The sequence below is a fragment of the Sus scrofa genome, chromosome 7 (genome assembly GCF_000003025.6).
Source record: "Sus scrofa isolate TJ Tabasco breed Duroc chromosome 7, Sscrofa11.1, whole genome shotgun sequence".
Lineage (NCBI taxonomy): Eukaryota > Metazoa > Chordata > Mammalia > Artiodactyla > Suidae > Sus > Sus scrofa.
The window spans coordinates 58,671,794-58,699,266 of record NC_010449.5 but is presented as its reverse complement, the minus strand read 5'-3'; the positions used below and the strand labels follow the sequence as shown (position 1 = coordinate 58,699,266).

The 27,473-nt window shown below is 50.3% G+C and overlaps 1 protein-coding gene across 2 annotated transcripts; it reads right to left on the bottom strand.

Moving 5' to 3' along the window:
• Window positions 122-26,629, bottom strand: SCAMP2 (secretory carrier membrane protein 2). Of its 2 annotated transcripts, XM_005666127.3 has the most exons (10): window positions 26,446-26,628; window positions 12,969-13,037; window positions 12,445-12,543; window positions 11,533-11,661; window positions 10,141-10,258; window positions 9,478-9,606; window positions 8,638-8,797; window positions 6,854-6,955; window positions 1,845-1,962; window positions 122-1,640 (listed from the first exon to the last, which is right to left on the bottom strand). In XM_005666127.3, the coding sequence occupies exons 1-10, from the start codon at window positions 26,500-26,502 to the stop codon at window positions 1,506-1,508; spliced, it is 1,116 nt and encodes a 371-aa protein (XP_005666184.1). In that variant the 5' UTR covers window positions 26,503-26,628; the 3' UTR covers window positions 122-1,505. The 2 variants fall into 2 exon arrangements, with proteins under 2 accessions (XP_005666184.1, NP_001230421.1); NM_001243492.1 differs by lacking the exon at window positions 11,533-11,661 and having other exon boundaries at window positions 127-1,640; window positions 26,446-26,629.

Below are 27,473 nucleotides of genomic sequence, written 5' to 3'. Positions count from 1 at the left end.
GAGTGGAGTGGCCAGATGCAGCATCTTCACTGTCCCTTCCTGCCTGAGGCTGGCGTGCCTCAGCCCCCACCTACCCTGTGGGCCTCTCCCACTTCCCAAGTCCAGCAGACACGAGGACCAATGTTGTCTGAAAATGTCTTGTTTTATTTAAGGACAAAAATTGAGACATAACATATACATTTTTACATGGAGAAAAAAATACCAGAAAGGAGTTTACAAAACCGTCGTCACTGACATTATCATCCAGTGGCTCTGGGGCTGTATGGGGTGGCATCCTGTGGGCTGCCTGAGATGGGCCCAGGACCTAGAGACCTAAGGCAAGCCAGTTTTTTGAGATGTCCCCTCAGTCCACACACCCACTTGTACCACCTGTGGTGGACACGGTACAGGTTTTAACTCTGAACTACTAGGTACCCATCACAGTGACACATGTCCTGGGAAATCCCCAGGACTAGAAGAAGGTGACCTAGTCTCTACTTGAAGTATGGGAGGAACCCTGGAGGATTAGTCTGGAACTCTCAAAAAGGTGGCTCATCAGTCCAGTCTGAAGGATGCATTTCTGGACTGATTCCCCCTGCCCTCCCTAAGAGTCATACAAGCTAGATATTGCTGATGCGGGGGGTGGGGGGCAAGGTAAAGGGCAGCTGTCCCTCAGGAAGAGAGGAAATCAAAACAAACAGGACCAAAAACAAACCACACCAGAACAGTGCGACCCACTCTCCTAGAAGACTGCCAAAGGCTGGTCAGGACAACTTGGGGTCAGTGTCCTCGAGCTCTCCCCATCCCCAAATCCCAACCAACCCCATTGCACATTCAGTAAGTCTAAAGAGGAAAGGGTTCAAGGAGCACCCCAGAGGGTACTGCCCATACCAGGAGGGAACGGGTCTAAAGGGTTGTGAAACTGTGAGAAACGTAAGGCTGGAGCAACCAGGCCAGAGGCTCTGGAAGCCCAAAGACCACCCGAGACTGACCTGGGGAACAGAGCCCAGACTTCAGCTCATCTAAAGGGGAGCCCTTAGGAGACCTCCTCAGCCTGGCTAGGAAGGAAGAGCGGGCCTGTGGAGCCAGATTCAGGCCAGGCCTGCTCAGGTAAGAGTGGTGTCTCAGGACCCCGACAGAAAGAAAACTCCAGCTGTGGTGGGCCCAGGGCAGCTGGCGATCCCAAATGTGTACGTGTGTGTGTGCGCGTGTGCGTGTGTGTGTAGAAGAGAACTTCAGTCCCACTGTCTCCAGAGGGACCAAAAACCCTACCAAACCACCACCAGAGAAGGAATGATAGCTTTGTTTTCCTCTTTTCTCCTGTGTAAAAAAAAGTCCCTGTCCCTCCCTCCCCTTTCCTCAAGTGGAAGGGACAGCTGGCTGCTGAGGAAGGAGGAAGAAACACGGGCGAGACCCTCCCCAGGTCTGTGCTGGGCATAACCACTGCGTAAGGCACCCACAGAAAGTGCAGCTCAGAAGGCAGGTTGAGAGAAAGGGCTGGGCCAAAGGGAGGAGAGGCAAGAGGACTAATTCCCCTGGAAGGCTCCTCGGGCAGCAGATGAGGCGGCGCTCTGGAAGGTCCTGCTGCTGAAGATGCCCTGGGAAAACTCCTCTTGGGCCTGCTGGAAGCTGGCCCCAGTCCGGCGGTACAGGGAGTGAACCTGTGGAAAGAGGCTACGGTGAGAGAAGCCCGCCCTGTGGGCCACCAGGAAGCCCAGCCTGCTGACCTCCCACCCAGAGCCTTGGAGGGAGCTGCGGGACCTCTGGGGACCCAGGAGGCCATAGCGATGGACATCTCCATGGAGAAGGCTGGAGAGAGGTGCCTGCTTCCTCGGGTCTGCTGTTGGCCCAGCACCACCACTCACCCGCTTCAGGAGAAAGAGTGAGAGCACGGCACAGAGGGTGAAGAAGCCAGCCACCACCATCATGATGATTGACACGGCCAAGTCTTCCTTCAGTGTGGACAGGGCTGCGATCCAACCACTGCAAAGGGAGGAGGCCAGAGGGAGCACAGTGGGAGTGGGTCCCAGGGCTCCCTGGAGGGACTCTTCTCCCAGTGGCCACTGTGTGTGGAATACTACCCAGATATCTTCTTGCAGCAGAACTCTGAGGGCCAGAAATCCTTAGCCTGTGAGAGGCCAGGCTTCTGTGAAGGCCCTCAGGCCACATACTGCCCATGAGGAATCTTCTGGCCATGTGAGGTCTTGAAGGGAGGATGTGGCTGCTGTCATGACAGGAGGAGCACTGGGTGGGGCCTTTCCCTGTGCTTTGGGGGCTCCGGGGACATGGAAAGCCTGGCTGCTCACTCCTGAGGGCCCTCCCTCTGGGAAGGAAGGTCATTGGCCAATCCGCTCCATTCATCCTGTCACCTCAGCTCCTCCCACTGGGGCCCAGGGACAACCCCTCTGCCTCCAGTCAGTCATGTCTCCTCCTTGAGCCCCAGTGTCCTCATCTATAAAAGGGGATAGCCTCACACTTTGACTTAAAAAATTACTGCAAAGCTACAACTATCAAAACAGTGTGGAACTGGCATCAGGATAGACATACAGATCAATGGAATAGAACTGAGAGTCCAGAAACAAACCTATATATTTATCATTGACTGATTTTTGAAAATACCCCACTGAATGGAGAAAGAATGGCCTCTTCAACAAATGGTGCAGCGACAACTAGATATCCACATGCAAAACCAATGAAGTTGGACCCTACCTCAACCAGACACAAAAATTAACTCAAACCTACTAACTAAAGCTATAAAACTCTTAGAAGAAAACAGAGGTAACTCTTCATAACCTCAGATTTAGTGATGGTTCTTAGATATGACATCAAAAGCGCAAGCAATACAAGCAAAAAATAACTTGGATTTCATCAAAATTAAAAAACTTTTGTACATCCTACAGAGTTCCTGCTGTGGCACAGTGGGTTAAGGATCTAGCATTACCGCAGCTGTGGCATAGGTCACAGCTGGCCTGGGAACTTGCATATGCTGCAGGTGCAGTCAAAAAAGAAAACCCTAAAGACTCCACACAAAAACTACTAGAACTGATAAACAAGTTCAGCAAGTATCAGGATACAATATTAACATATACAAATAGATTGCAGGAGTTCCCACTATGGCGCTGTAGGTTCATGATCTGGCGTTGTCTCTTTGGTGGCACAGGTTTGATCCCTGGCCTGGCACAGTGGGTTAAGGTTCTGGTGTTGCCCCAGCTGTGCCACAGGTCAAAGTTGTGGCTTGGATTCAACCCCTGGCCTGGGAACTTCCATATGCCACAGGTGCAGCCAAAAAGAAAAAAAGAGAGAGCATTTTTTGGGGGAAGGGTGTTGCCCTGTGGCACATGGAGTTCCCAGGCCAGTGACTGGGTCCAAGCCAGAGTTGTAACCTATGCCACAGCTGCAGTAATGCCAGATCCATAAACCACTGCACTGGGCCAGGGATCAAACCCACTTAACCCGCTGCCCCAATGGGACAATCACATTTTTTTTTTTTCTTTTTTGGCCACCCTGCAGCATACAGAAATTCCCTGTCTAGGGATCGAATCCGAGCTGCAGCTGGGGCTCACCAGGCTGCAGATCAAACCTGCTGCACCAAAGTAGGAACTCCCAATAAATTAAAAAAAAAAAAACTTTGTACACCAAAGGACACCATCAAGAATGAAAAATAGGGAGTTCCCGTCGTGGCGCAGTGGTTAACGAATCCGACTAGGAACCATGAGGTTGCGGGTTCGGTCCCTGCCTTTGCTCAGTGGGTTAACGATCCGGCGTTGCCGTGAGCTGTGGTGTAGGTTGCAGACGCGGCTTGGATCCCGCGGTGCTGTGGCTCTGGCGTAGGCCAGTGGCTACAGCTCCGATTAGACCCCTAGCCTGGGAACCTCCATATGCCGCGGGAGCGGCCCAAGAGATAGCAACAACAACAACAACAACAACAACAACAAAAGACAAAAAGACCAAAAAAAAAAAAAAAACAAAAAAACAAAAAAAAAAGAATGAAAAATATGCAGGAGTTCCCGTCGTGGTACAGTGGTTAACAAATCCGACTAGGAACCATGAGGTTGCGGGTTCGATCCCTGGCCTTGCTCAGTGGGTTAAGGATCCGGAGTTGCCATGAGCTCTGGTGTAGGTTGCAGACACGGCTGGATCCCGCATTGCTGTGGCTCTGGTGTAGGCTGGCAGCCATAGCTGTGATTAGACCCCTAGCCTGGGAACCTCCATATGCCATGGGTGCGGCCCTAGAAAAGGCAAAAAGACCAAAAAAAAAAAAAAAAAAAAAAAGAATGAAAAACATGCGGAAAGGAAAAAAACTATAAATTACATATCTGATAAGAAGCTCGTATCCTGAATATATAAAGAACCCAACAACAAAAAGACAATGTGATTACTAAATTAGCAAATGAATTTTTTTTTTACTGCATCCATGTTGTATGCAAGTTTCTGGGCCAGGGATCTAGCCTGCATCACAGTGGCAACCCAAGCCACTATAGTGCTAACACCAGATCCTTAACCTGCTTGCACCATAAGAGAACTCCAGCAAACGATTTCAATAGACATTTCTCCAAAGAAAATATATAAATGGCTAAACAAGTACATAAAAGATGGCCAATGCATTCATCATTCAGAAAACACCAATCAAAAACCACAATGAAATACCATACTTCTAGACTGGCTATTAATAGGGAAAAAAAAAAAGGAAAATAACAAGTGTTGGTAAGGATATAGAGAAACTGGAACCATCACACACTGCTACTGGGAATGAATGGTTCAGTTCCTTGATAAATTACATAGAGAATTACCATAAGACCCAGTAAGGAGATCCCGTCATGGCGCAGTGGTTAACAAATCTGACTAGGAACCGTAAGGTTGCAGGTTCAATCCCTGGCCTGGCTCAGTGGGTTAATGATCCGGCATTGCCATGAGCTGTGGTGTAGGTCCCAGACGAGCCTCAGATCCCAAGTTGCTGTGGCTCTGGTGTAGGCCGGCAGCTATAGCTCCAATTCAACCCCTAGCCTGGGAACCGCCATGTGCCGCAGGAGCGGCACAAGAAAAAGGCAAAAAAACCAAAAAAAAAAAAAAGACCTAGTAATTTCATCTTAGGATACATATCCTTAAGAACACAAAATGGGTACTCAAAAATTTCTACACAGATGTTCATAGTAGCGCTATTCACAGCAAAAAGGTAGAAACCCAGATGTCTATCAACTGATGAGTGAGTGGATAACAAAATGCAGTATCTCCAAAAATAACAGAATATTATTCAGCCATGAAGTGGAATGAAGTACTAATATGAACCTTGAAAACAGTGTGCTAAGTGAAAGAAGCCAGGTATAAAAAGTCAAATGCTGTATGATTCCATTTACATGAAACGTCCAGAACAGGCAAATCCAGAAAGATAGAAAGCAGTTTAATGGCTGCCAGGGGCTCAGGGAACGAGGGAATGGGGAATGATTGCTTAATGGGTATGGAGTTTCCTTACAGGGTAAAAATGTCCTGGAATTAGACAGAGGTGATATTCGCACAACAGTATGACTAATAAAATGCCACCGAACTGTATACTGAAAATGGTTTAAGTGGTAAATAAAATGACAAATTTTATGTTGTGTGTATTTTACCATCAACAAATAAGGCAGGGGGCCTTATGCCAACCCAACTGTGGGTGCTCTGAGGAGAGACGAGAAAGGCTTTGGGAGGCTGGAGGCTGCAGAGCTCATCCAGACAGACCCAGGCAGGGCAGTGAGGGGAGGAGCCAGGACCAGAACTCAAGCCTTCCAACTCCCAGGCCAGGGTGTAAACAGCAGTTATTAATCATAGCCCTTTACCAGGATCTCACTTAGGGTAATGAGTAATGAAACTGGGTCACCAGTCAAAGAGAAAAGGGGCCAGATTAGAAAGAGCAAGGTGAGAAGGAAGAGGGGCAGGGGGGAGGGCAGTGTGCACTGGATCGGAACATGAGGTGAGTCACCCCTCCCTACCACTCTGGATGTGTCAGCTCCACTGAAGGGAGGGGACCAAAATAGTGCAGCCCTTCCAGGCTCAGGCTTTCAGCCAAGTGCCAGCCTGACCTTTCTGTAATGTTCCCTGTGCACTGGAGCAGAAAGGAAAACATCAGCCATCAGCTTTTCTTTCTGAGACTAATTCTGAGCTGAGCACTGCAGCAGCCAGGACACTCAAGTCAGCTATATGCTCAAGGAGGGCAGCCAGAAGAAGCCAATCCACAAGGGGCACGGGCTCCATCTCCTGAGGTTAAAGGGCCTCTGAGAAAAGTCACGGCTCAGAAGTTCCCGTCGTGGCTCAGTGATTAACAAATCCAACTGGGAACCATGAGGTTGCGGGTTTGATCCCTGGCCTTGCTCAGTGGGTTAAGGATCCAGTGTTGCCATGAGCTGTGGTGTAGGTTGCAGATGCGGCTCGGATCCCGAGTTGCTGTGGCTGTGGCGTAGGCCGGTGGCTACAGCTCCGATTCGCCCCCTAGCCTGGGAACCTCCATATGCCATGGGAGTGGCCTTGGAAAAGGCGGAAAAAAAAAAAAAAGACAAAAAGTCACAGCTCAGAGTTTGCAAAGGCCAAGACATCCATCAGCAGCCGTACAACCCCCAGGGCTAGTCTGGGGCCTGTGGAAGCCAGAAAAAAAGAAGGACATGACAGGAAAAAAGGAAGAAGAGGCCATCAGTCAGTACAGGACACAGCCCTGGTAGCCTAAGAATTCAGGCCAAGTTCACCCACAACACCCCAGAAAATGGTGAGCAAGGCAGGACAGTAAGTGGATGGGGGCACTCCCTTCCCTCCCTTTTCCCCACATGTCAGAAGACAAGTCATCTGTGGGAGCTTCCTGGGAGCAGGGAACAGGGTACAATTCCCTCTGTGCTGCCCCAGGTCTCACCTGTCCCCCAAGCTAGGGATGCCGACCAACTGGATGATGTAGATCCCTATTTGACAAAAAAACACAAAGAAGAACACGAAGAAGCTGAAGGAGTTGTCGGACCTGTAGAGAGAGAGGGAAATGAGAAGTCACTAGAGGGCCTGGGCTTCTTCCTCACTTAGAGCCAGAAGGCAGGATGCGGGAGCAGACAGAGTTCTGGTGGGGCAGCCACACTGTGCACAAGGACACAGACATGCAGACACTCACCACCATAATCAGAAAGGGCTTGCCTGCCACTGCTTTCCAATTTAAGAGGTCAATGTTTGACCCCTTCCTCAAAGAGCTAATAAAGTTGCTCACCCAAAAGACAATATGAAGAGCCTAATAGTTCATCTCCTGGAGTACTTACTTGCATTTTATAACAGGCAAGAAAATCTAAGCCAAAGGTATAAATCCCTAATAATAAAACTGTAAGAGTTCCAACAGTGACTCAGTGGGTTCAGGATCCGGAAGTGCCACAAATTGTGGCATAGGTCACAGATGCAACTCGGATCCAGTGTTTCTGTGGCTGTGGTATAGGCTGGCAGCTGCAGCTCTGATTTGACCCCTAGCTCAGGAACTTCCATATACCACAGGTACAGCTGTAAAAAGAAAAAAAAATGTAGGCCTGGGTCGAAAAAAAGGTATTCGGGAAGTAAAAAACATTAGACAAAGCAATGACATCCTGCTGTAGAGCACAGGGAACTATATCTAATCACTTGTGATGGAACGTGATGGAGGATAATGTGAGAAAAAGAATATATATATACATATAACTGGGGACTTTTGCTGTATAGCAGAAATTGACAAAACACTGTAAATCAACTACAATTAAAAAGAAAAAAAAGGGAGTTCCTGTCATGGCTCAGTGGTTAATGAATCTGACTAGGAACCATGAGGTTGCAGGTTCGATCCCTGGCCTCGCTCAGTGGGTTAAGGATGCGGCGTTGCTGTGAGCTGTCGTGTAGATCACAGAGGCGGCTTGGATCTGGTGTTGCTGTGGCTCTGGCATAGGCCGGCAGCCATAGCTGTGATTAGACCCCTAGCCTGGGAACCTCCATATGCCTAAGGTGTGGCCCTAGAAAAGGCAAAAAGACAAAACAAAAAACAAACAAAACAAAAAACATCGGACCAAACTGATGTTTTGAGAACCTCTATCTCTGTGTCCTGGAGAGCTAGAACACAGTGAGGGTGCAGGTTCTGCCTGCTGAGTGCATGGGAGGGTTCAGCCACTGCCCTGCCCCCTCTTCCAGGGGCCTGCTGCCTCCCTATGCTGAAAGCATCAACTCTGAGGCACAATTTTAAAAGCCCTGTGAGGTGGATTCATTAACGTCCACAGTATCTACTCCAGGTCAAGCAAATAGTGGCACTCAGTGATGCTCGAGAGCTACTGGGGAGGTGGGGAGGGAAGAAATGGGTGTGGAGAAATATGCCATTGAGAGCTTATCCAACTCTGACTATCAGAGAAGTCTATTTCCATCAGAGGAGCACCCTCTTCCTAGTACTAAAATCCCACCAGACAGACTGGGAACAGGAGAAAGGCAAGTAAAACTCCCGATCCCTTCTCCAGGTCTCCTGTGCCTCATCCAAGGACATGGCCCACAGCAGACCTGAAGACAATGGCTCCAGAGCCCTGTCTGCTCTCGCTATAGGTAGGAATGGGAAAGTCTGCTCTAAGACTGGGATGGGGTCCCAGGACTTATGGCCCTTGGCTTGCTGCTGGGGATGCCAGCCATACACTCACCCCTTGTCCCAGCCCCACTTACCTAAAGGCCTTATAGATGGGTCGGTACCAACAGAGGAAGGCACAGGGGGTGAAGATCACAAACCACAGGATCGAGAGGCCAAAGTCTACTCCCCTGCTGGTGTCAACTAAGAACCAGGCCAGGCAGGCAAGCAGGTTCAGAAACAGAGTCACTGAATGCACTGAGGAAGAAGAGGGAGAGAGAGATGGGCTTAAGCCAGGGTGACTGAAGGGCTCCCCAACAAGGCAAACTGCCCTCGGGAGAGGAAATGAGGTCCACGCTGAGAGGGCAGCTGCAGAAATACTAAAGGAACTCGGTCTGTACACCAACGGGGTTAGCTCTCAAATCTGGGTTTCTGGGACCATAAAACCAGGGACCAAACCAAGTTCCTAAAAGGTGATGGGACAGTCCAGGTATCTGAGAGGTGGCAGTGGAAAGGCAGATGCAGACCCAAGGACTGATCCTTGAGAATGAAGTCTTTCTCTCAGCAACTTTTTCCCCTGGCCCACAATGGAGCTCCAAGAAGTCTTTTATCCCAACAACTAGGAGCTGAGGGGACTGTGGGGAAGGGAGGCCTTTGCCTAAGGAAGGCCCTTTAGTGCAGTGAGCTGCACAGGAACTCAGAAGCCCCCAGCCGGTCCCACCCTACCTGATCTGTGGCCTGGACTGGCCCTTTCGGGGAGGTTCCCAGGCAGGGAGCAGACTGCAGAGGGCCAGTCACGTGGGAGAAGGCACCTCCACCCCACCCCAGCACTGAGGAAGACTGGAGCCAGCCAGGGAGGAGGAGCCAGAGCACGGATAGGGCTCTCAAGTCACAGCCCATTTCACCCTGGAGCTCAAAGGGGCAGGAGCAGGACTCACACATCCAGAGATAGTAGAGCATCTTGCATATCCGCTGGTAGTCAGCAGGGATCTCTGTGGAGAAATCCTGATAGAAGCAGGGTTTGATGGGGCACCATATGGGCAGGGGTGGCCAGTTGTTCTCTCTCACTGTTTGGAAAGAGGTGAGGAGGTGAGCCGGGCCTCAGCAGGGCACGGCAGAGTGCACACACCCGCTCAGTACACCACCCAAACCAGGGCTAACAGAGGGGTACCAGCAAGTGGGGCTTGTGGTCCCTGGGTATGGGGCAGGATGGGAAAGGGTGATGGGACGCAAATACCATGAGCTCATTCCAAGATATGGACCCCTACTGTCCTGGGAAACACAGCTCAGCGGCCCAAGTGATTATTTTTATTAACAAACAGCCCATAGCACAAGGGGTCAACCTCATGAGTGAGGAATCCTGGGACCAGCGCCCCCACTCTATCGAAGAATTCTAGAGCTGAGGAGTATAAAAATAATCTACATCCACTAGGATTACATGGCAAGTCTCCTGACCTCCACCTCACCGCTCTTCCCCAAGACCAAGACCATTCTAAGATGAACAAGAGCTCAGCAAAGCTCTGAGGCTGCCCCAGAGCAAGCGGGCTCAGACAACTCCTTGAGCTGGGCATGGTGGCCCAGCCCCATGCAGCCTCCCATACCATGTAAGTTGGCCACAGTGTTCTGCAGCTCCCGCTCCTTGCGTTCCAGCTCAGCCGCTTTTCTGTCCAGTTCTTCCTGCTGCCGGAGCAGGCTTGCCTGAGCTGCAGAGGCCACAGCCTGGAGGAAACAGAGGTGACGGGCACCCAGACACGAGAGACAGTGTCAGCCTGAACAGAAGTCAGAGGGGCCTTGCCTCATGCAGGGAGAGCCCACCCAGAGGAAGTGCCAGCCCCCACCTCTTGGGTACCTGAGACCACCACAGAGAGGCCAAGGTGACCTGCCCCTGCCACCTCTCATCACCCCTGGCCCTTAGCCGTTACCAGGACTCTCCTCTCCCCTTCATCCCTGAGCTTGCCATCAAGGGGAACTAGCCCCCATATCAGAGTCAAGGCAAAGTTCGCTGAAGCCTTTGGGGTAACAGTGAAGGGAAGAAGACCTCACAAGAGACTAACTTATAGTCAGAAACCCAGAGACCCAAGCCTGATTTGAAGAGTTTATACATGTGCATGCATGTGTGCCTGTCTGCATGTGTGTGTGTGTAAGGAAAACAGTACAAACCAGCTAGCAGTGACAGGGAAGGGAAGAGACTTGAGGGCAGCCTTGGGGACCTGGAGCCTCAAGGATCTATATTTAAGCACCTCCCCTTGCCCCAGCCCCAGCAGCTGCCCAGAGGTCCACCTGAACTGTGACTGGCTATACCCCAGGATGGCCCCTCACGCTTGACCCTGCTTTCATGTGTGCAGAGTCCAAGCTCTAGCCTTCTCTAGGCAAGGCAGGCCTCTGGGTAAGGCAGCTAGGAGACTACACATGAAGCTGCAGAAAACTAGGCTTGGGCCTCATGTTCCATCCCAGGGCCCTGCACCCCGTGTTGGTGCCCGTTTCCTCCTAAAGTCTACAGTCCTCTTAGGGAGTAGGTATTAAACTGGTCATCCCACAGGATGACATGGCAGGCATACATGTACATGTACGTACACACGTGCGTGTGCACACACACTCCACCATCCCCCCCAAAAGAAGTTCTCCAGGGAGCTAAGGCTGCCTTCCGGAGGTAAATACGAGGCAGCAGGGACAGAAGCAGAACCAGGAATCAACTGCACTAGACCACCCTGAGAGTCTTAGCCTCCTCTCTCCAAGTCTGCAACTTCAGTTGAGCAGGACTAGGTCCCTATAGCCCACTACCCAACCAAACAGCAAAGTTACCTCTGCCTCCAAGCCTTACTTTACCTCCACAGGGTTCTGGGGCCAAGGGTGGGGCCCAGGTGGGGGCAGCACATTCAGAGCACGTCCAATCAGAAGGCAGGAGCTGCCTGGGGCCCCCTGGAGTCCACAGCCCAGCCTGAGCAGGCTCCAGGCGCCCTGCCCTCACTCTTGCTCATCTGCACTTGGCCTACCTTGGGAAGCTCTCGCATGTAGCTGTCTCTGAGAATACTATCTCCGCCTAGGAGCATCTGCCTCTCTGAGAGCTCGCTCACTGCCAGGAATCTGGTAGGCAGGAACCTGCTGGCCTGTCTAAGCAGGAGCTGCAACATACAACTCCACTGTGGGCCACGCTCACCGGGAGCAGCGAGGAGCGTGGGGTAGGGCAATGAGGCGTGGAGGGGAGTGTGGCACAAAACAGACAAGATTCACAGTATCTGGTGAAGGGACGAAGGCAAACAGGAAGGCAGTGAAGGGACAAAGGCAAACAGGAAGGAGTAAATGAGGTTAAAAAAACACAGAGAGAGGAGTTCCTGTCGTGGCGCAGCAGAAACAAATCTGACTAGTATCCATAAGGACGTGGGTTCGATTCCTGGGTTCGCTCAGTGAGTCGGGGATCCGGTGTTGCTGTGAGCTGTGGTGTAGGTCGCAGATGCGGCTCAGAGCTGGCGTTGCTGTGGCTATGGTGTGGGCAGACAGCTGCAGCTCTGATTCAACCCCTAGCCTGGGAACCTCCATATGCTATGAGTGCTGCCCTAAAAAAAAAAAACAAAGAGAGAGAGAGAGAGATTCTGGGCCATGAGGAAGGCAGAATAAACAAAAGGCCTGAGAGGATCTGAAATGGCACAACAGGGGCAAATACTTGCTCTGACACCAAGGACGCTGGTCTGGTGAGTAGAGCATATTGTGGGTGGTGGGAGCAGGGTGGGGGTGAGGATAAAGGTTGGCAGAGCAGACCCTCCATATGCAGTGACCAACTCCAAAGAGATGATCAAGGGAGCCAGGGATGAAAGCCCTCTGCCCACCTTCGATCCTGGGGCTCAGCTATTGATCTGGGTGCATCCCTTTCTGGAAGTAAGAGGCCAAAGGGACCTTGTCAACAATACCTGGGGGGTTGGCTGAGTTGGCTCTACTGAGGGCTGGAGAACTGCTGGCTGCGAGGGCCCGGGAAGCTGTGTGACAGGAACCGTTGTCGCTGCATTTGTCTGCATGGGGCAGATCAGAGCAAGGAGATGAGTGGGCCTCCACTAGTTGGCCATGTGGGGACAAACCCACAGAAGGGTGAGTGATATGCCCTTGCCCATGAGAGGCCCTCCCTCTGGGCCTCCCTCTGCAGCTTCTTGGCCAACAAGCCTCAGGGTCCAGGCAATGTGATGCCCAACACAGACCCCTGGGCTGTGCTGGAGAGCCCCCAGCAATTCCTGGCCCTCTTCCAGAAGAGGCCCAGATTGCAAATCTCAGGGGAGAATGAATGAGTTCCTCATCCTTACTGCACCCCAAGTTCACAGTAGGTCTGTCCCTTTGAGGAAGGCACCTTCTCAGCCTGTCTGTGTCTCTGCCAAGGCTCCTTACCCCAGAGATGCCAGCACCACCTAGGGGACCCAGGGACTCAGAGAGCAAGTTCACCAACCTCGGAGAAGGGGTTGAATTCAGCCAGGCCTCCTTGTGGAGCATTGGTCAGCTGGGTCACAGAGGGATCCTAGAAGGTGAAAAAGAGCCATTAGACACTGGGGAGAAAGGAGAACCGTGGTGAGGTGGTGGGGCACCATCGTCTCTTGGCCCCTTCCAGGGACGCCTGGCTGAAGTGAAGCTGCTGATGGCCTTTCCTAGCGCCCACAAAAGCCTCTCCAGAAGGTTCCTGGGCCTGGCCCCTGACACACCATAGCTGCCATCTCTTCTCTAGTTCTGAAAAAGGAGGGGTTCAGACCAGATGACTTCCCAGAAAAGACTCAGAGTAAGGCTTACACTCTGAGACCTGGGAATAGACACCATCCATGTTCTTGTAAGTGCTCTTTATAAATTCAAAATAGTTTATTTACCTCCAGGGAGGGGTTTTTGGGGGGGAGTAAAGGAGGTAGTGTGGATGGATAATTACTTTTCACTTTATAATCTCTCTATACTCTTGGTTTTTTTGTGGCACATGGAGGTTCCCGTATGGGAACCCGTGGCATATGGAGGTTCCCAGGCTAGGGGTCTAATTGGAGCTGTAGCCGCCAGCCTACGCCAGAGCCACAGCAACATGGGATCCGAGCCGCGTCTGCAACCTACACCATGGCTCACAGCAACACCGGATCCTTAACCCACTGAGCAAGGCCAGGGATTAAACCTGCAACCTCATGATTCCTAGTCGGATTCATTAACCACTGAGCCACGACGAGAACTCCCTCTTGTTTTTTTTTTTTTGTTTGTTTTTTGTTTTTTTGCTTTTTAGGGCCACACCCTCGGCATATGAAAGTTCCCAGGAGGGGTTCAATCAGAGCTATAGCTGCCGGCCTATACCACAGCCACAGCAACACAGGATCCGAGCTTCACCTGTGATCTACACCACAGCTCACTGCAACACCGGATCCTTAACCCACTGAGCGAGGCCAGGGATCAAACCCGAATCGTCATGGATACTGGTTGGGTTCATTACCGCTGAGCCACAATGGAAACTCCTCTCTGCACTGTTTTATTTATGATTTTACAGAAAGCATTTATTCTTCTTATTTTTTAAAGGGCAGCTTAGGGTTCTGGAACAAACACATGCTGCTGGCTGCCTGTGTGATTTTATTACCTCGTGCACAGTTGCTAGGAATACAGATATGAAGGACTCAGATGAAAAGCCAGGAAAATGTTTTGGGTTTTTTGGTTTTTGTTTTTTTTTTTTTTCGGATTCTTTTCAGAAAATGCAAAAACGTCCTTAGAACACAGACTTTTCCTGAGTTTTCAATCTCCCCTTTCCCATCTGATTTCTGCCGAGGGCAATCCTCCGGCCTAAGGCCTCATGGGGTCCCTACCACCCTCTCCAACCAAGCGGCCTCTGTGTGCTGGCCTGGGGCTGGGCTGGCTTCATCCTGCCCTTCATCCAACAGAGCTCCTGTGCACCCCCTCCTCTTCCCAGGCAAGAGGTGTGGCTCAAGTCCAGTTTAACAGCTTGGCCTTTGGCCCCTGGGAGAAATAGCTGCTACCAGACTCTGCCAAGGCCCGTTTTAAGGCCTCTCCTAGGCACCGCTATCTGTACACCTCACCCTCAGTCCCTGATGACTCGTCCAGATGCTCCTGTCCTTCCTGCTCCGCTTCCCCTCCACCAGGAAGCCTCCATAGACTGGATTTTTAAACACAATGTTAACAGGAGAGAGACCCTTGGGGAACAACCTCTCATTTTTTTTTTTTTTTTAAGGGCCGCACCTGTAGCATACGGAAGTTCCCAGTCTAGGGGTCAAATCAGAGCTGCAGCTGCCAGCCTACGCCACAGCCACATGGGATCCCACATGGGATCCAGGCTGCATCTGCAATCTATGCTGCAGCCTGTGGCAACGCCAGATCCTCAACCCATGAGCAAGGCCATGGATCAAACCTGCATCCTCATGGATACTAGATGAGCCCCTCATTTTAATTTATTTATTTATTTTTGCTTTTTAGGGCCACACCCACGACATATGGAGGTTCCCAGGCTAGGGGTCAAATTGGAGCTGTAGCTGCTGGCCAACGCCATAGCCACAGCAAGCTGGATCCTTAACCCAGCCAGGGATCGAACCTACATCCTCATGGATGCTAGTCAGATTCGTTAACCACTGAGCCACCACTGGAACCCCCAAGCCCCTCATTTTTACATGTGGAAATGACATTCTCCATAGTGCAGTACTTGTCCTAGGTCTCAAAATGGGAGCTGGCTCTCTATTTCCAATATTTATAGAGCTGAGGACCAGTCAGCTATGAATGTGACTTTTTCACACATCTTGTCATACATTTTCCCACTGAGGCCACCAGCTTAGAGGACAAGACTGTGTTTGAAGGGCCCCAGGGCCTAACCCAGAGCTGGGCACACAGCCTCAACTCATTTCCTGTCTCTGGATGAGCCTCAGCCTCTGCACCCCACCCAGTCTCCTGTGCAAAGAGGCAGTGTGGCTCTGTCCTTTTTGCTGGACACCATCCCTGCCGGTGGCTTCTACAACTCGCACAAAGTGACAACTTCAGGCTCCAGAGGCCCCTGAAGTTGGAGGAATTGGCCTTGGGGTTATTTGTTGGCTGAACAACTAGCAGATTTCTCCCAGAATTACTGGACTGGCTTCCTGCAAGAATGATTTAAGGCTCAGAATCCGCTCCCCTTTCAGACTCAGCAGACATCAAGCCACAGGAGAGTAAGTGAGCTGAAGTCACTGAAATCCGATCCACTATTCAAGGAACTGGTTACTCAAGTCTGTCACCAGAGGACAAGGACAGAGGGGTGGCTCTGGTGCAGTTTCAGGTGCTGGTCTACATCCCTGGCTAAGGTACATGTGTTGGCAGCTCCAGACCCATGAAGAGATGTCATTTCCTTTACCAAAGTCAGCCAGAAGAGGAGTCTGGGGGCTGGGGAGCACTGACGACCCTGTCCATGCTGAAACCTTCTCCTTTTTCAAAAATCTTGAAGGCTTGTCCCTGAACCCCTTGCCAAGCTCACCATAAACAGATCCTGTCTCCACTAGCAGGCTGTAAACGCTGCAGCCAAGTGCTTCTGTATCTAGCTCATTCTTCTGGCTCCCTAGTACTTGGTGAAGGGCCTGATGCACACAAAAGCTCAGCTAATGTCTGAGAATAAATGCTGCATGCTGTAGGCCCTTCTCTGCTTTCTCTAGGAGGTACTGCCCAAATGCTAGGGCACAGAGAAGGGGAGGGCCACTCGCATCACAGCGGCAGCCCTGGGGCCCAGAAGCACCTTGCCTGGGAAAAGGAGATATGGGTACTTTCCATCAGAGGAAACCCAGGCACATTCTGAAAGATGTGCATGGCTTCAAGAGAAGCTGAGGCTTGGAGAGAGAAGGAAGGAGGAGGGACTGAGAAGGGAGCTGACATTTACTGAATGCCTCCCATGTGCCAGCAATGCTATTATGGAATTCTAGTCATTCCAGAACTGGCCACTGTGGCAAGCCATCAAAAAAGAAGGTTCTACCAGAGCTCCCGTCATGGCTCAGAGAAAATGAATCTGACTAGCAACCACGAGGACACAGGTTCAATCCCTGGCCTCATTCAGTGGGTTAAGGATCCAGCGTTGCTGTGAGCTGTGGTGTAGGTGACAGACATGGCTCGAATCCTGCATTGCTGTGGCTGTGGCGTAGGCCGGCGACTATAGCTCTGATTGGACCCCTAGCCTGGGAACCTCTATATCCTGCAGGTGCGGTCCTAAAAAGATAAAAAATAAAAATAAAATAAAAATAAATAAAAATAGGAGGTTCTACCAGCCTTTCTCAAGAAAATTGAGCCCTACTGCCCTCAGGCATCCACTGTCTGCAATGACTTGACTCCTCTGCTGTGCATCTAGAAAAGGCCTGGTTGTGTTCCGTCCTGGGAGAATGGAGAAAAGAGTTGCTCCAATTAGCTTCTGTGTTCTGTGGCTCAGCTGAGGAGCCCTGGCTGAGAAAAGCTACAGCTTCTCGTTTAACCTCAAGACCACCCTGTGAGGGAGAAGGCTTTACAGCTGGCAGATGAAGAAAGCCCCAGCTCAGAGGGGAAGTAGCTCATCCAAGACCTCAGGGGTAGTGACTGAGCCTGACTTTGAAACCAAGTGTGTCTGTCTCTAAAGAAAGTGGTAAACCTGAGTGGGCAGTGAGCCCCAGAGCTAGGCATGGGGGCGGACCAAGAGAAGGTGCCCTGTTGGTGTGGGGCTGGCTGGGTGACAGGGCACCATGAGTGACCGGGATGACTGCTTCTGCTTGACTCTTTTGTTTGTTTGCTTGTTTTGTCTTTTTTGGTTTTTTTAGGGCCGCACCTGCAGCACATGAAGTTCCCAGGGTAGGGGTTGCCTCAGGGGTACAGCTGTTGGTCTATGCCACAGCCCCAGCAACATGGGATCTGAGCCTCATCTGCAACCTACACCACAACCACAGCTCACAGCAATGCTGGATCCTTAACCACTGAGCAAGGCCAGGGATTCAACCCACATCCTCATGGATATGAGTCGGGTTCGTAACCTGCTGAACCATAACAGGAACTCCCTCTGCTCAACTCTTTACTCACGGACTTCACAGCAGTCTTTCTTGGCAAACACCCTTGGTAGGACACATAGCTTCAATGAGGACCCTCAGCTTTTACTGAGTTAAAAATAAAAAGTCAACAGCAATGACCTTCTTTCCCACTCACCAAGTGTCAACTGGCTTGTTAAGTGGGTCAAGCAGTTATTTAAAAAGCATGGTGAGAGCTAAGTTTCACCTACAAAGAAGTAACCTGACACATCCTGGGTACCCAAAGGCCTCAGACTGGCTCATGCCCTTTACTGAATTTATAACAAAGAGAACGCCCCTGAACTCAGATCTTTTCATTCAGCAAAGAGTCACAGTGTGAGGGACACACCAAGAGAACAGGGCACAGCCCTTTGCCCTTCTGAAGACCATATCTGGTAGCTGGACGGCAGGCACACAGCCTAAGACAGGAGGGGAGGGGCAGCCCCAGGCGGGTTTCAGGAAGGGGAGCAAAAACCCAGTCAGTAATCTTAGGCCATCACAGTTCCGGGGCAAGGGGAGCCCTCCGTGGAGCTGGGGTGTAAGGGACCTAAGAAAAAGAGGCAGCACAGTCAGGCTGGAGCTCTGCTGGGGAAGGGCCTTGAAAAACACACTTATTTTCCCTGGTTTGGCAACCCCTTTCCATGCACATCCCATCTCCTGGCTGTGCTGGAGCTTACTGTGACTTTCTTGTTTTCCCACCCTACACTCCACCCCAGCTCCTAATGTGTGGTTTATTTCAGTCTCCAAATAAACACATTAAATAAATAACCTCATGGGCTAAACAAACCTTGGCCACTCTCTCTTGGGGGGCAGAGAGTCACCAGGACTTTGGAACCTCTGTGAAGTCCTGTTTACTCTGGCGACAAGGCTGTGTGTTATAGAACAAGAAAGAGCAGTTATCCCCAGACTGACTGGCTGGGTCCCAGGCGCATAAAGAGACACAGTGAACCTTGGTACCCTCTGACCCAGAGCCTAAGGATCCATGATGAAAATATATAAAAATCTGTACCTGCAAATGTACTCATTGCATAAGTATTTACAACAGGAAAAAAAAGCAGGAAATGACTTAAATATTCAGTAACAGCGAGCACAAGTACATTTGGGTGCACATCCCCTTGATGGCCTAATCAGCTACTAAAAATCACAGCTAAGAACTCGGGGCAGCAATACACAAAAGGCTTGGTTATATGAATAGCGGATGATGATTCTGTCAAAAGTACTCACCCAGAAAACTCACATCTAAATAACAGACTAGTAGAAATATGGATGATTTATTTTGTTTTCCAAATTTTTTATAACGTGATTATCTTTTCTTTTCTTTTTTTTGCTTTTTAGGGCCATACCTGCGGCATATGGAGATTCCCAGGCTAGGCGTTGAATCAGAGATACAGCTGCTGGCCTACACCACAGCCACAGCAACCGGGAACCTGAGTCGCATCTATGACCTATACCACAGCTCACAGCAACACCAGAAAGCTGACCTAATGATCGAGGCCTGGGATCGAACCTACATCCTCATGGATACTAGTCAGATTTGTTTCCACTGAACCACAATGGGAACTCCCTATGATGTGATTATCTTATGTTTATGTTAAACACACGCTTACTGTTTTTTTTGTTGTTTTTTTTTTTAAGGGCTGTACCTGTGGCATATGGATGTTCCCAGGCTAGGTGTGGAATCAGAGCTGCAGCTGCTAGCCTACACAAAGCCACAGCAACACCAGATCCGAACCCCGTCTGCAAACTATACCGCAGCTCACAGCAATGCTGGATCCTTAACCCACAGAGCAAAGGCAGGGATTGAACCTGTGTTCTCATGGATCCTAGTGAGGTTCATTATCACTGAGCCACAACAAGAACTTTCTTTTTTTTTTGTCTTTTTGCCATTTATTGGGCCGCTCTTGCAGCATATGGAGGTTCCCAGGCTAGGGGTCTAATTGGAGCTGTAGCCGCCGGCCTACGCCAGAGCCACAGCAACAAGGGATCTGAACCACGTCTTCGACCTACATCACAGCTCATGGCAACACCGGATCCTTAACCCACTGAGCAAGGCCAGGGATGGAACCTACAACCTCATGGTTCCTAGTCAGATTCATTAACCACTGTGCCACCATGGGAACTCCTTTTTTTTTTTTTAAGCCATACTCACAGCATGTGGAAGTTCCATGGTCAGGGATTTAACCCATGCCACAGCAGTAACCAGAGTCACAGCATTGACAATGCTGGATCCTTAAGCCACTGAGCCACCAGGGAACTCCATACATTTATTTTTAAAAAGAGAGCCTGAAAACCCACCAAATGAGCAAGATGCACCTTGGGGGCCTCCCCCTCTGCCACAGCAGTGGTGTATAGAACTGCCCAGAAAAGTGAGTCTCACTCACTCCCCTGCCTGGGATTGAGGCCCTCCATGACCTGGCACCAGCCTGTCCTCTCAAATGGAGCCCCCTGCCATCTCCTTCCAGCTCTGTTTACTCCCTACACAAACTATTCCACACCAAGCACAGGGCGAGGGCACCAAGAAAAAGCCTTGGTTCCTGCCCTCAAGAAGCAAATAGCACAGAGAGCAAAACAGAAGCCAGGTCAAGAAGTGAGAGCACATGATCAGTGCTGTGAGAAGAGGAGAGCAAGTGCAGTGGGCTCTCAGAGGAGTGAGTGAGGAAGCTGTCTGGAGATTCGGGGAAGGCTTCACAGAGGTAGGACCCGAGCTGGATTTTGAGAGATGAAAGAAATGTAGCAAGCACCAAAAAGGGAGAGAAGAAAAGCATTTGCAAAGACACAGCATCTTTTTTTTTTTTTTTTTTTTTTTTTTTGTATTCTTGCCATTTCTAGGGCCACTCCCATGGCATATGGAGGTTCCCAAGATAGGGGTCAAATCTGAGCTGTAGCTGCCGGCCTATGCCAGGGCCCCAGCAATGTGGGATCCGAGCCGCATCTGCAACCTACACCACAGCTCATGGCAACACCGGATCCTTAACCCACTGAGCAATGCCAGGGATCGAACACACAACCTCATGGTTCCTAGTCGGATTCGTTGACCACTGAGCCATGGGAACTCCCGAGATACGGCATCTTTAAAAAGAGCTTAAAGGTGTCCTGCAGACTGTGGAGCAAGGGACAGGAGCCAGGAGCAGCAGGAAGCCAGCCCGATGAAGAGGTTGGGCCTGACTACAGGAGTTTGGACTTTACCCTAAGGGAAAACCAGAGATTGTGAGTGGGAAATGCCGTGACCATCTCTGCCAGCAGGGAGGGGAGTGTAAGGCGAGGGGAAGGTGGATGGCAGAGGGTGACTGGCTGGGACATAAAAGTCCACGTGGGGACAGCAAAGACTGAACTAAGGGATGACACTGGGGGTCTCTCTACCAGAGACCCTTCTCAGGTAGCTGCCACAGGCTCATTCACTCTCAGGGTTGGTTGGGGGTATGGAGTTACTGCAGGGCAATGAAGGGGAAGGGAGGAGAAAGGAGGAAGTGGAGTGACGGGAGTCGCTAGCTCGGGGGAATGGAGGACAGAGCTGCCCCTGAGCAGGACAGGTGGTCAGGGGGGAAGAGGAACGGGTTTCTCAGGAGTGGGAGCAGGGAGAAGATCCGAGAAGATACTGAGTTGCACTGGTTGGAACGGGTGGAAATGTCCAGGTGAGAGTTGAATATACTGGTTTGAAGCTCAGGAAAAAGGTGAGAGCTAGAGTTCTAGATCTGGGACCACTGGTAGGTGGATGCTGTTCTGAAACCACAGACATGGGAGGACTTACTCCGAGAGGTGTATGGTGGGAACAAAGTCAAGGACAGAACTCCAGGACACCTCTAAATGTACGAGACGGGAGGTGAAAACAAGCAGAAGGAGGTGAGAGTTACCAGTGTAAAGAGGCCAAGGACGGAGAGGATTGCGAGAGACTGGCCAGATAAGCATCTGCGTCACCAGCAGCTGACGTATTGCGGGCCCACAGTCCCCAAAGAGACCACAGGATCCAAAAGTGAGGAGGCGCCTGGGCTGTGGGGGTGACCTCGCAGGGAAACAACTTTCGGTTCCTGGTGCTCCTTCACCTGAAATATCCTCTCGTGCCATATGCCAGGCTTTCTGCTCTCAGCTCAAGCCCTTCCTACCACAGGAGTCTGCACTGTTCCTCCTCAGGGCCTCACAGATCCTCTGGTCAAGTTTTCACTGCCCTCATCGCACCACGGTGTGTTGTCATGATCAGCGAGCATTTCTTAGCTCTCCTGCCAGATCAGAAGCTCTGGCAGGCCATCTGCCCATTTACCTTGGTCACCTGCACAGGCCCTTCGAGTAGCAGTGGCTCGGTGACATGCACAAATGTGTCAGCATCTCAAAGGAGTGCTGCTGGTCAGGTCACACCTTGCTGATTAATGTGTATGGCACCCTTCCCTGAAGCAGCATCAAGTACCCCTTGTTTGCCTTAGTTAAACAGTACCAGGAGTTCCCATTGTGGCGCAGCAGAAACAAATCCGACTAGGAACCATGAGGTTGTGGGTTTGATCCCTGGCCTGGCTCAGTGGGTTAAGGATCCAGAGTTGCCATGAGCTGTGGTATAGGTTGCAGACGAGGCTCAGATCTGGCGTTGCTGTGGCTGTGGTGTTGGCCGGTGGCTACAGCTCCGATTAGACCCCTAGCCTGGGAACCTCCATATGCCACAGGTGTGGCCCTAAAAAGACAAAAAGACCAAAAAACATACAAACAAATAAAAAAAAACAGCACCATTTCTCTAAATCCAGGATTATCCCATACCAAGTGGCTCCAAAAAAAACTTAACAGAAGTATAGGGTCAAAGTTCAGCAGTGTCTCTGATGTCCCATACCAAGTGGATCCAAAAAAAACTTAACAGAAGTATAGCGTCAAAGTTCAGTGCTTTCTAACACCAAGCCTAGCTCCAGGCGCCAACCATGATGGTAGGGAGACCTTCCCTGCCCCCATCTGGGCAGCTGTCTGGAGTCAGTTAAACTATGTGAACTTTGTCATTTTCAGATTTCTTGAGACAAAGCTCCTGTTCCCAGGAAAGTTCCACCAGGTCTAACTGGTGATTTCATGAATTCCCAAAGCCACAGTCAAGCTGGAGCCCACCCTCTCTGAGAAGTGACAGAGTCCTCAGTTGTCTGTGCTGGGAACTTCATGTAACTCTGTTCACACCCAAATCACGTTGCTGCCACCACTTTTTCCTCCTACAGGAGAGAAATGTTTAAATCCTTGGGAAGCAGCCACACCACCAAGATTATCTTTTAACTGCAAGGAGGCAACGTGTGAAAGTGATATGGTGTGATTTGGCAACTCACAAACACTGAAAGGCTTTCTCTGCTCAGCACCACCAGCTAGTCCATTCCCCCTCCTGCCTGGGGTAACCTGGCAGAAATGCCCGAGTAGGAAAGCAGCCCAAGCTTTTGTCTGAATGACCTGCTTGTTAGTGGACTGCTGAAAAATACAATGGGCAGTGCAATGTCTACCTGTAGCCCTCAACCTCTTCATCATTCGACAAGACTTACTGAGAAACTTTGGGGAACAGACATGCTGGAATCAGGTGAAAGCAGGACACCCGTGTAGCCAGATGGTACAAAGCAGATGTGCCATAATTCAAAGAGGGATTGGGGAGTGCCAGTGGAGTTGGGAAATCAACCACACTTGGCTTACACTTTCCTCCTTCCTCCTAGGAGTTTGGTAAAATCTCTGCTGCACTCTTGTGACAACTTTCCATTAGCAGCCTTACTCTGCAGGAAGTTTTCTAATAATCCCGCTATAACTGCACACAAGGAGGAGGTCATAAAAGCCCATGACCACAGTGTGGGGTGGGGATGGGAGCAGGGTGTGGATCAAGAACGTGCATAAGGAAGTCAACTTAAAAGGCACACCAGGACTTTCAGGGGATATTTAAGAGTTAGCAGAAAAAGGACTCCATGGTTGAATAACTTTGAGAAATGCTAGGTCAAACAAAGTTGAGCAAATATCTTTATTGTAGGATTTCTCAGAGCCTTTAACAAACTAACAAGCCTGGTCAATCTTCAAGAAAAATGATTCCCAAATTCATTTAACCACAGAACTTGGAGCACCTTTCAGGACCGGTATTAATCAGAACATGTGCTGTTTTAAAGTACTGTCTTAAAAAGCACATACAATTCATATTGTTCCAGCCCCAATTTCTGAACCGTGCCCCCCCCCGCCAAAAAAGCTTACTTAATATTAAATTGTTACTTTCACCCCACCAGTACTCTCATTTTAAGAATGGTGACAGTGATGATGACATTATATTCTTTCCTTAGCAGCCTAAATAACCCCAAGGCAGTTTAAAACAGCACTGCCCTGAGAATGACACCCAGAACTGAGCCCCTTCCTGCTTCAAGTTAGCTGGGGACTCCGGCATGTCCCACCCTCACTGAGTTTTCGGTTTCTTCATCTCTCAACTAAAGGGGTTAGCAGAGATTTCCAAGGACGTTCTCGGTTCTAACAGTCCACCATGGATTCTAAACACTAAGTATATTTTCGTAAACCACGTGGAGTGAAGGCAAAAAAAATTAACTCTGCTCTGAAAGCTGGCTAGGTGTGCCAGTTTCTGAGTCTATCGCTTCTCCGCCTGTTCTCTCCTGAGCTCTGTGCCAACACCCTGGGTAAATGAAGCTAGGCTCACACCCAGTCACCCTAGGGCTGCACCCTCCCAATGTTCCAGCCCTGGCAGTCAGGAAAGTGGCATACACAACCATCACAAAGAGAGGGAGGGTAGCTCTCCAGGAGAAGGAGACTGGGGGTCTCACGTTCTAAGTTCCTTTGCCCCCACACAGCTATATACCAAGAGGAAAAACCCAGCCCAGGGTCAGGAGAAGCAGAATTGCAGCCAGCCAGCTCTCTTCTTTCCACACAGAGTTCCCCACCAGATGTTGCTCTTTAAGGACCACAGCTGCTTCCTGTCCTGTCATATCCTGGGGCTGCCTGGACAGACCGTCTCGCTGGAATGCAGAAGCTACTTCTACCACAGTTTGCACAATCATTTCTGGAGCTGAAGATGTGGTTTAAGACTTTCAATATAGGGCAGAATTCAGGCCAACTATCTTGCCCACCACTAGCACTGGGGACAAGCTCTCTCTACATATTTGGACAGCTGACTGCCTCTGTCAGATAGCAGCGGATATTTTATTTCTGATTCTGACAGGACCAAAGGAAAAAAAAAAGGCATATCATTACAACAGCACACAGCCAAAGGGCTATTAGATCCTTACTAAAACCCAAACTCCAGTATCATGCAGCAGTTTTATAATTAAAGCAAAACAGTTATCTGAAAACACTGACAGAAAAAAAAAAAAAAAAAAGAAAGAAAATGGAAGTTCCCATTGTGGCACAGTAGTAACAAACCCAACTACTATCCACGATGACACCGGTTTGATCCCTGGCCCTGCTCAGTGGGTTTAGGATCTGGCATTGTTTTGAGCTGTGGTGTAGGCCGGCAGACTCAGCTTAGATCTTGCGTTGCTGTGGCTGTGGTGTAGGCCGGCAGCTGCGGCTCCAATTCAACCCCTAGCCTGGGTACCGCTATATGCTGTGGGTATGACCCTAAAAAGACCAAAAAAAAGCAAATATTCTTTCTTTACTCAAATAGAGATGACTGCATTACATAAGAGATAAAGTCCTTCAAACAGTTCTGTCAAGAAGCGTTAAGTTATAAGAGGAATGTTAGGAATTCCCTGATGTTACAAAGAACAAGCTACCAAAACTTGCCTTGAGGGCTTCCATTGGCTAAGTCACCTTGAGACCAAGAAAGAGGCACAAAATGTCCATTATCTGACATTCATTCTAGTCTCCTTTGTGTTTGTTCTGACCCTTGAAGGTGGATTCAAGGTGGGAAAGCTCATGCTGTGAGGTGCAGCAAGGACCCCTCCAAGGACTCCCCCTACACCTGCAGGAAACTTGGAAGTTGCCAGTGACCAAAAAAAGTACAAGCAGGATGAGTTCATCTGCCTGGTGACATCCTGACAAAGCAGAAAGCTCAGGGCTCATAAATCACCCGTCAGCACAAGCAAGCTTCCCGAGAACTGGTTTTGGACAGACATGAAACGAGAGGCACGGGAGCTTTGGAGCTAACTGGAATCCCAACCCTTCATCATGAGTAAGAATACCCCTGTGCTCTTAGCTCAAAGGCAGAATGGTTTTTACTTTGAGTAGGAAGTTTGTTTTCTCCTTGATTATTTGTTCAAAGGGTCAAGGCAGCTCATAGGTCAGGGCATCTCAACTACCTCGCCATCACACATAGATCCATGAGACCAACATTCCTTGTGCTTCAAGATCACCAGAGGCTCCGCACTTCTCCTCCCTCTCTAACCCGGGCTCTCCCATCTAGCCAAAATCCAGTCAAAAACAGACCCACAGCGGAGGTGTGGAATTGTTATCAAGGCCGTATTTCAGTTTGGGTTACCAGACTTCCTTTCCTGATAAACCTCAGCGGCTCTCCTACACCTTATACAGTAGTTGGCTGTGTCTGTGTTGTGGAGGGGTGGTCTTGGGATTTTCTCCACTTTCACCCCAATTATAGGGTTCCACCACCTCATTAGGTTGCTGCCATCTAAAGTGACTCAAGGCTGGTGTCTCCCCAAGACTGTGGGATGTAGCCACACTACCCCCTCAGGTGAAATCGCTTCTCTCTCTGAAGCTGAGGATCTCCTTGATCATGTCCTTCCTCAGCAGTGTCCAGTTAGAGGGGCTACGTCTGGGGAGCTACATGGTCCCACCTCTTTCCAAAGTACAGCGCCCCGCCTCCTCTGCTATTCCACCTGCTGATAGTCCCGCCCCCCAGGAGCTATGATAAGCCAGCCCTCAGAGCCTGCTCTCCCATTGGGCAGATAGCCCGTCCCTCCTATGCCACGTCTCCCGACCCTGGCGAAAGAGGCCAGGGCGGTGCGGCCTTTGGCACTAGAGAGCGCTGTAAGATTAGGACTCTACCTGGAAAGGGTTTACGTCCACTGGGTCCGCGAAGGGGTTGGTGTCGAAGGCCGACATGGCGATCGGGGTCCAACGGGCTAGCTCCGCGAGCGTTTCTGCCTCTTGGCACCCAGACCCAGCGGTGCTCTTCTTGCAGACCCTCCACTTCCGGGAGCGAGGCAGCCGTTCTGGCGCAGGCGCAGCATCCTCCCAGAGGGGCGTGGTGGTGTGACGTAACAGAAATCCGCTCCGCCCTCCTGCCCAACCCAGTATGGAGCAGCTCGTGGGCGTTCCGCTTCCATCAGCTGCTTCCCTGTGCTGGTGCGTTTAGGGTCTGGGAGACCACAAGGGACTTGAGAGAGGCGGGGCTGGAGCGTTCCCAATTGCTTCTCGGTCAGTTAGCTTTCAGCATTGAGAACTCCCCAAAGTAAACTCAAGTAAACTTCCCAAAGTGGGCCTGGAAACTTAACCCCTTAACTTCCTTGGAGGGCAAGTTTAGGAAGCATGCACAGGTTAGGTCCGGAAACAGAAGTCTAAGCCTATGGCGAGAGTAGGGAATAGAATTCCTGACCCAGAGAATTTCGCCAGGCTAGGAAAGTGTTCTAGTGGTAGCAGCCGAGCAGAGAGGTTCTTTTAAGAACCGGCAGTGCTGCTGTTCCCGACACTAGCTGAGCCCTGACTCTTTCAGGCCTTGACCCCTAATGTCAAGTTTTATCTTATCGTTTCAGGGATGAGGATCCCTCAGCCCGGTCAGGTTTAAGGCCTGAGCAGGGATTAACCTGGGGATCAAGCATTTATCCAAGCAAGTGGGAGTTCAGCAATAGAACCATCAGCCATGGGAGAGATGGCTGATTCGCCCCCCACAAACTCACCTTATTTATTCCTGCCTTTTTACAGTTCTGCTGCCACTGAATCCAGCCAATCATCCTTTACTCTGGATGAGTACAGGGCTGCTAATTTGTCTATTGTTCGTGTTGTAACCAGAGATCCATTCGAAGGAGGCAAAATTAGTAGGGAACTTTCTGTTTAAAACTCTTCAATTATTTTCC

Bases quoted from the DNA above. Each gene is read 5' to 3' on its own strand.
- SCAMP2 (XM_005666127.3), bottom strand. From the start codon at position 26,502: ATGTCGGCCTTCGACACCAACCCCTTCGCGGACCCAGTGGACGTAAAC. The intron at 12,544-12,968 runs GTTGGTGAACTT...TGCCCCATGCAG, and splicing joins AATTCAACCCCTTCTCCGAG to ACAAATGCAGCGACAACGGT. The intron at 11,662-12,444 runs GTATTGTTGACA...TGTATGTTGCAG, and splicing joins CAACTCAGCCAACCCCCCAG to CTCCTGCTTAGACAGGCCAG.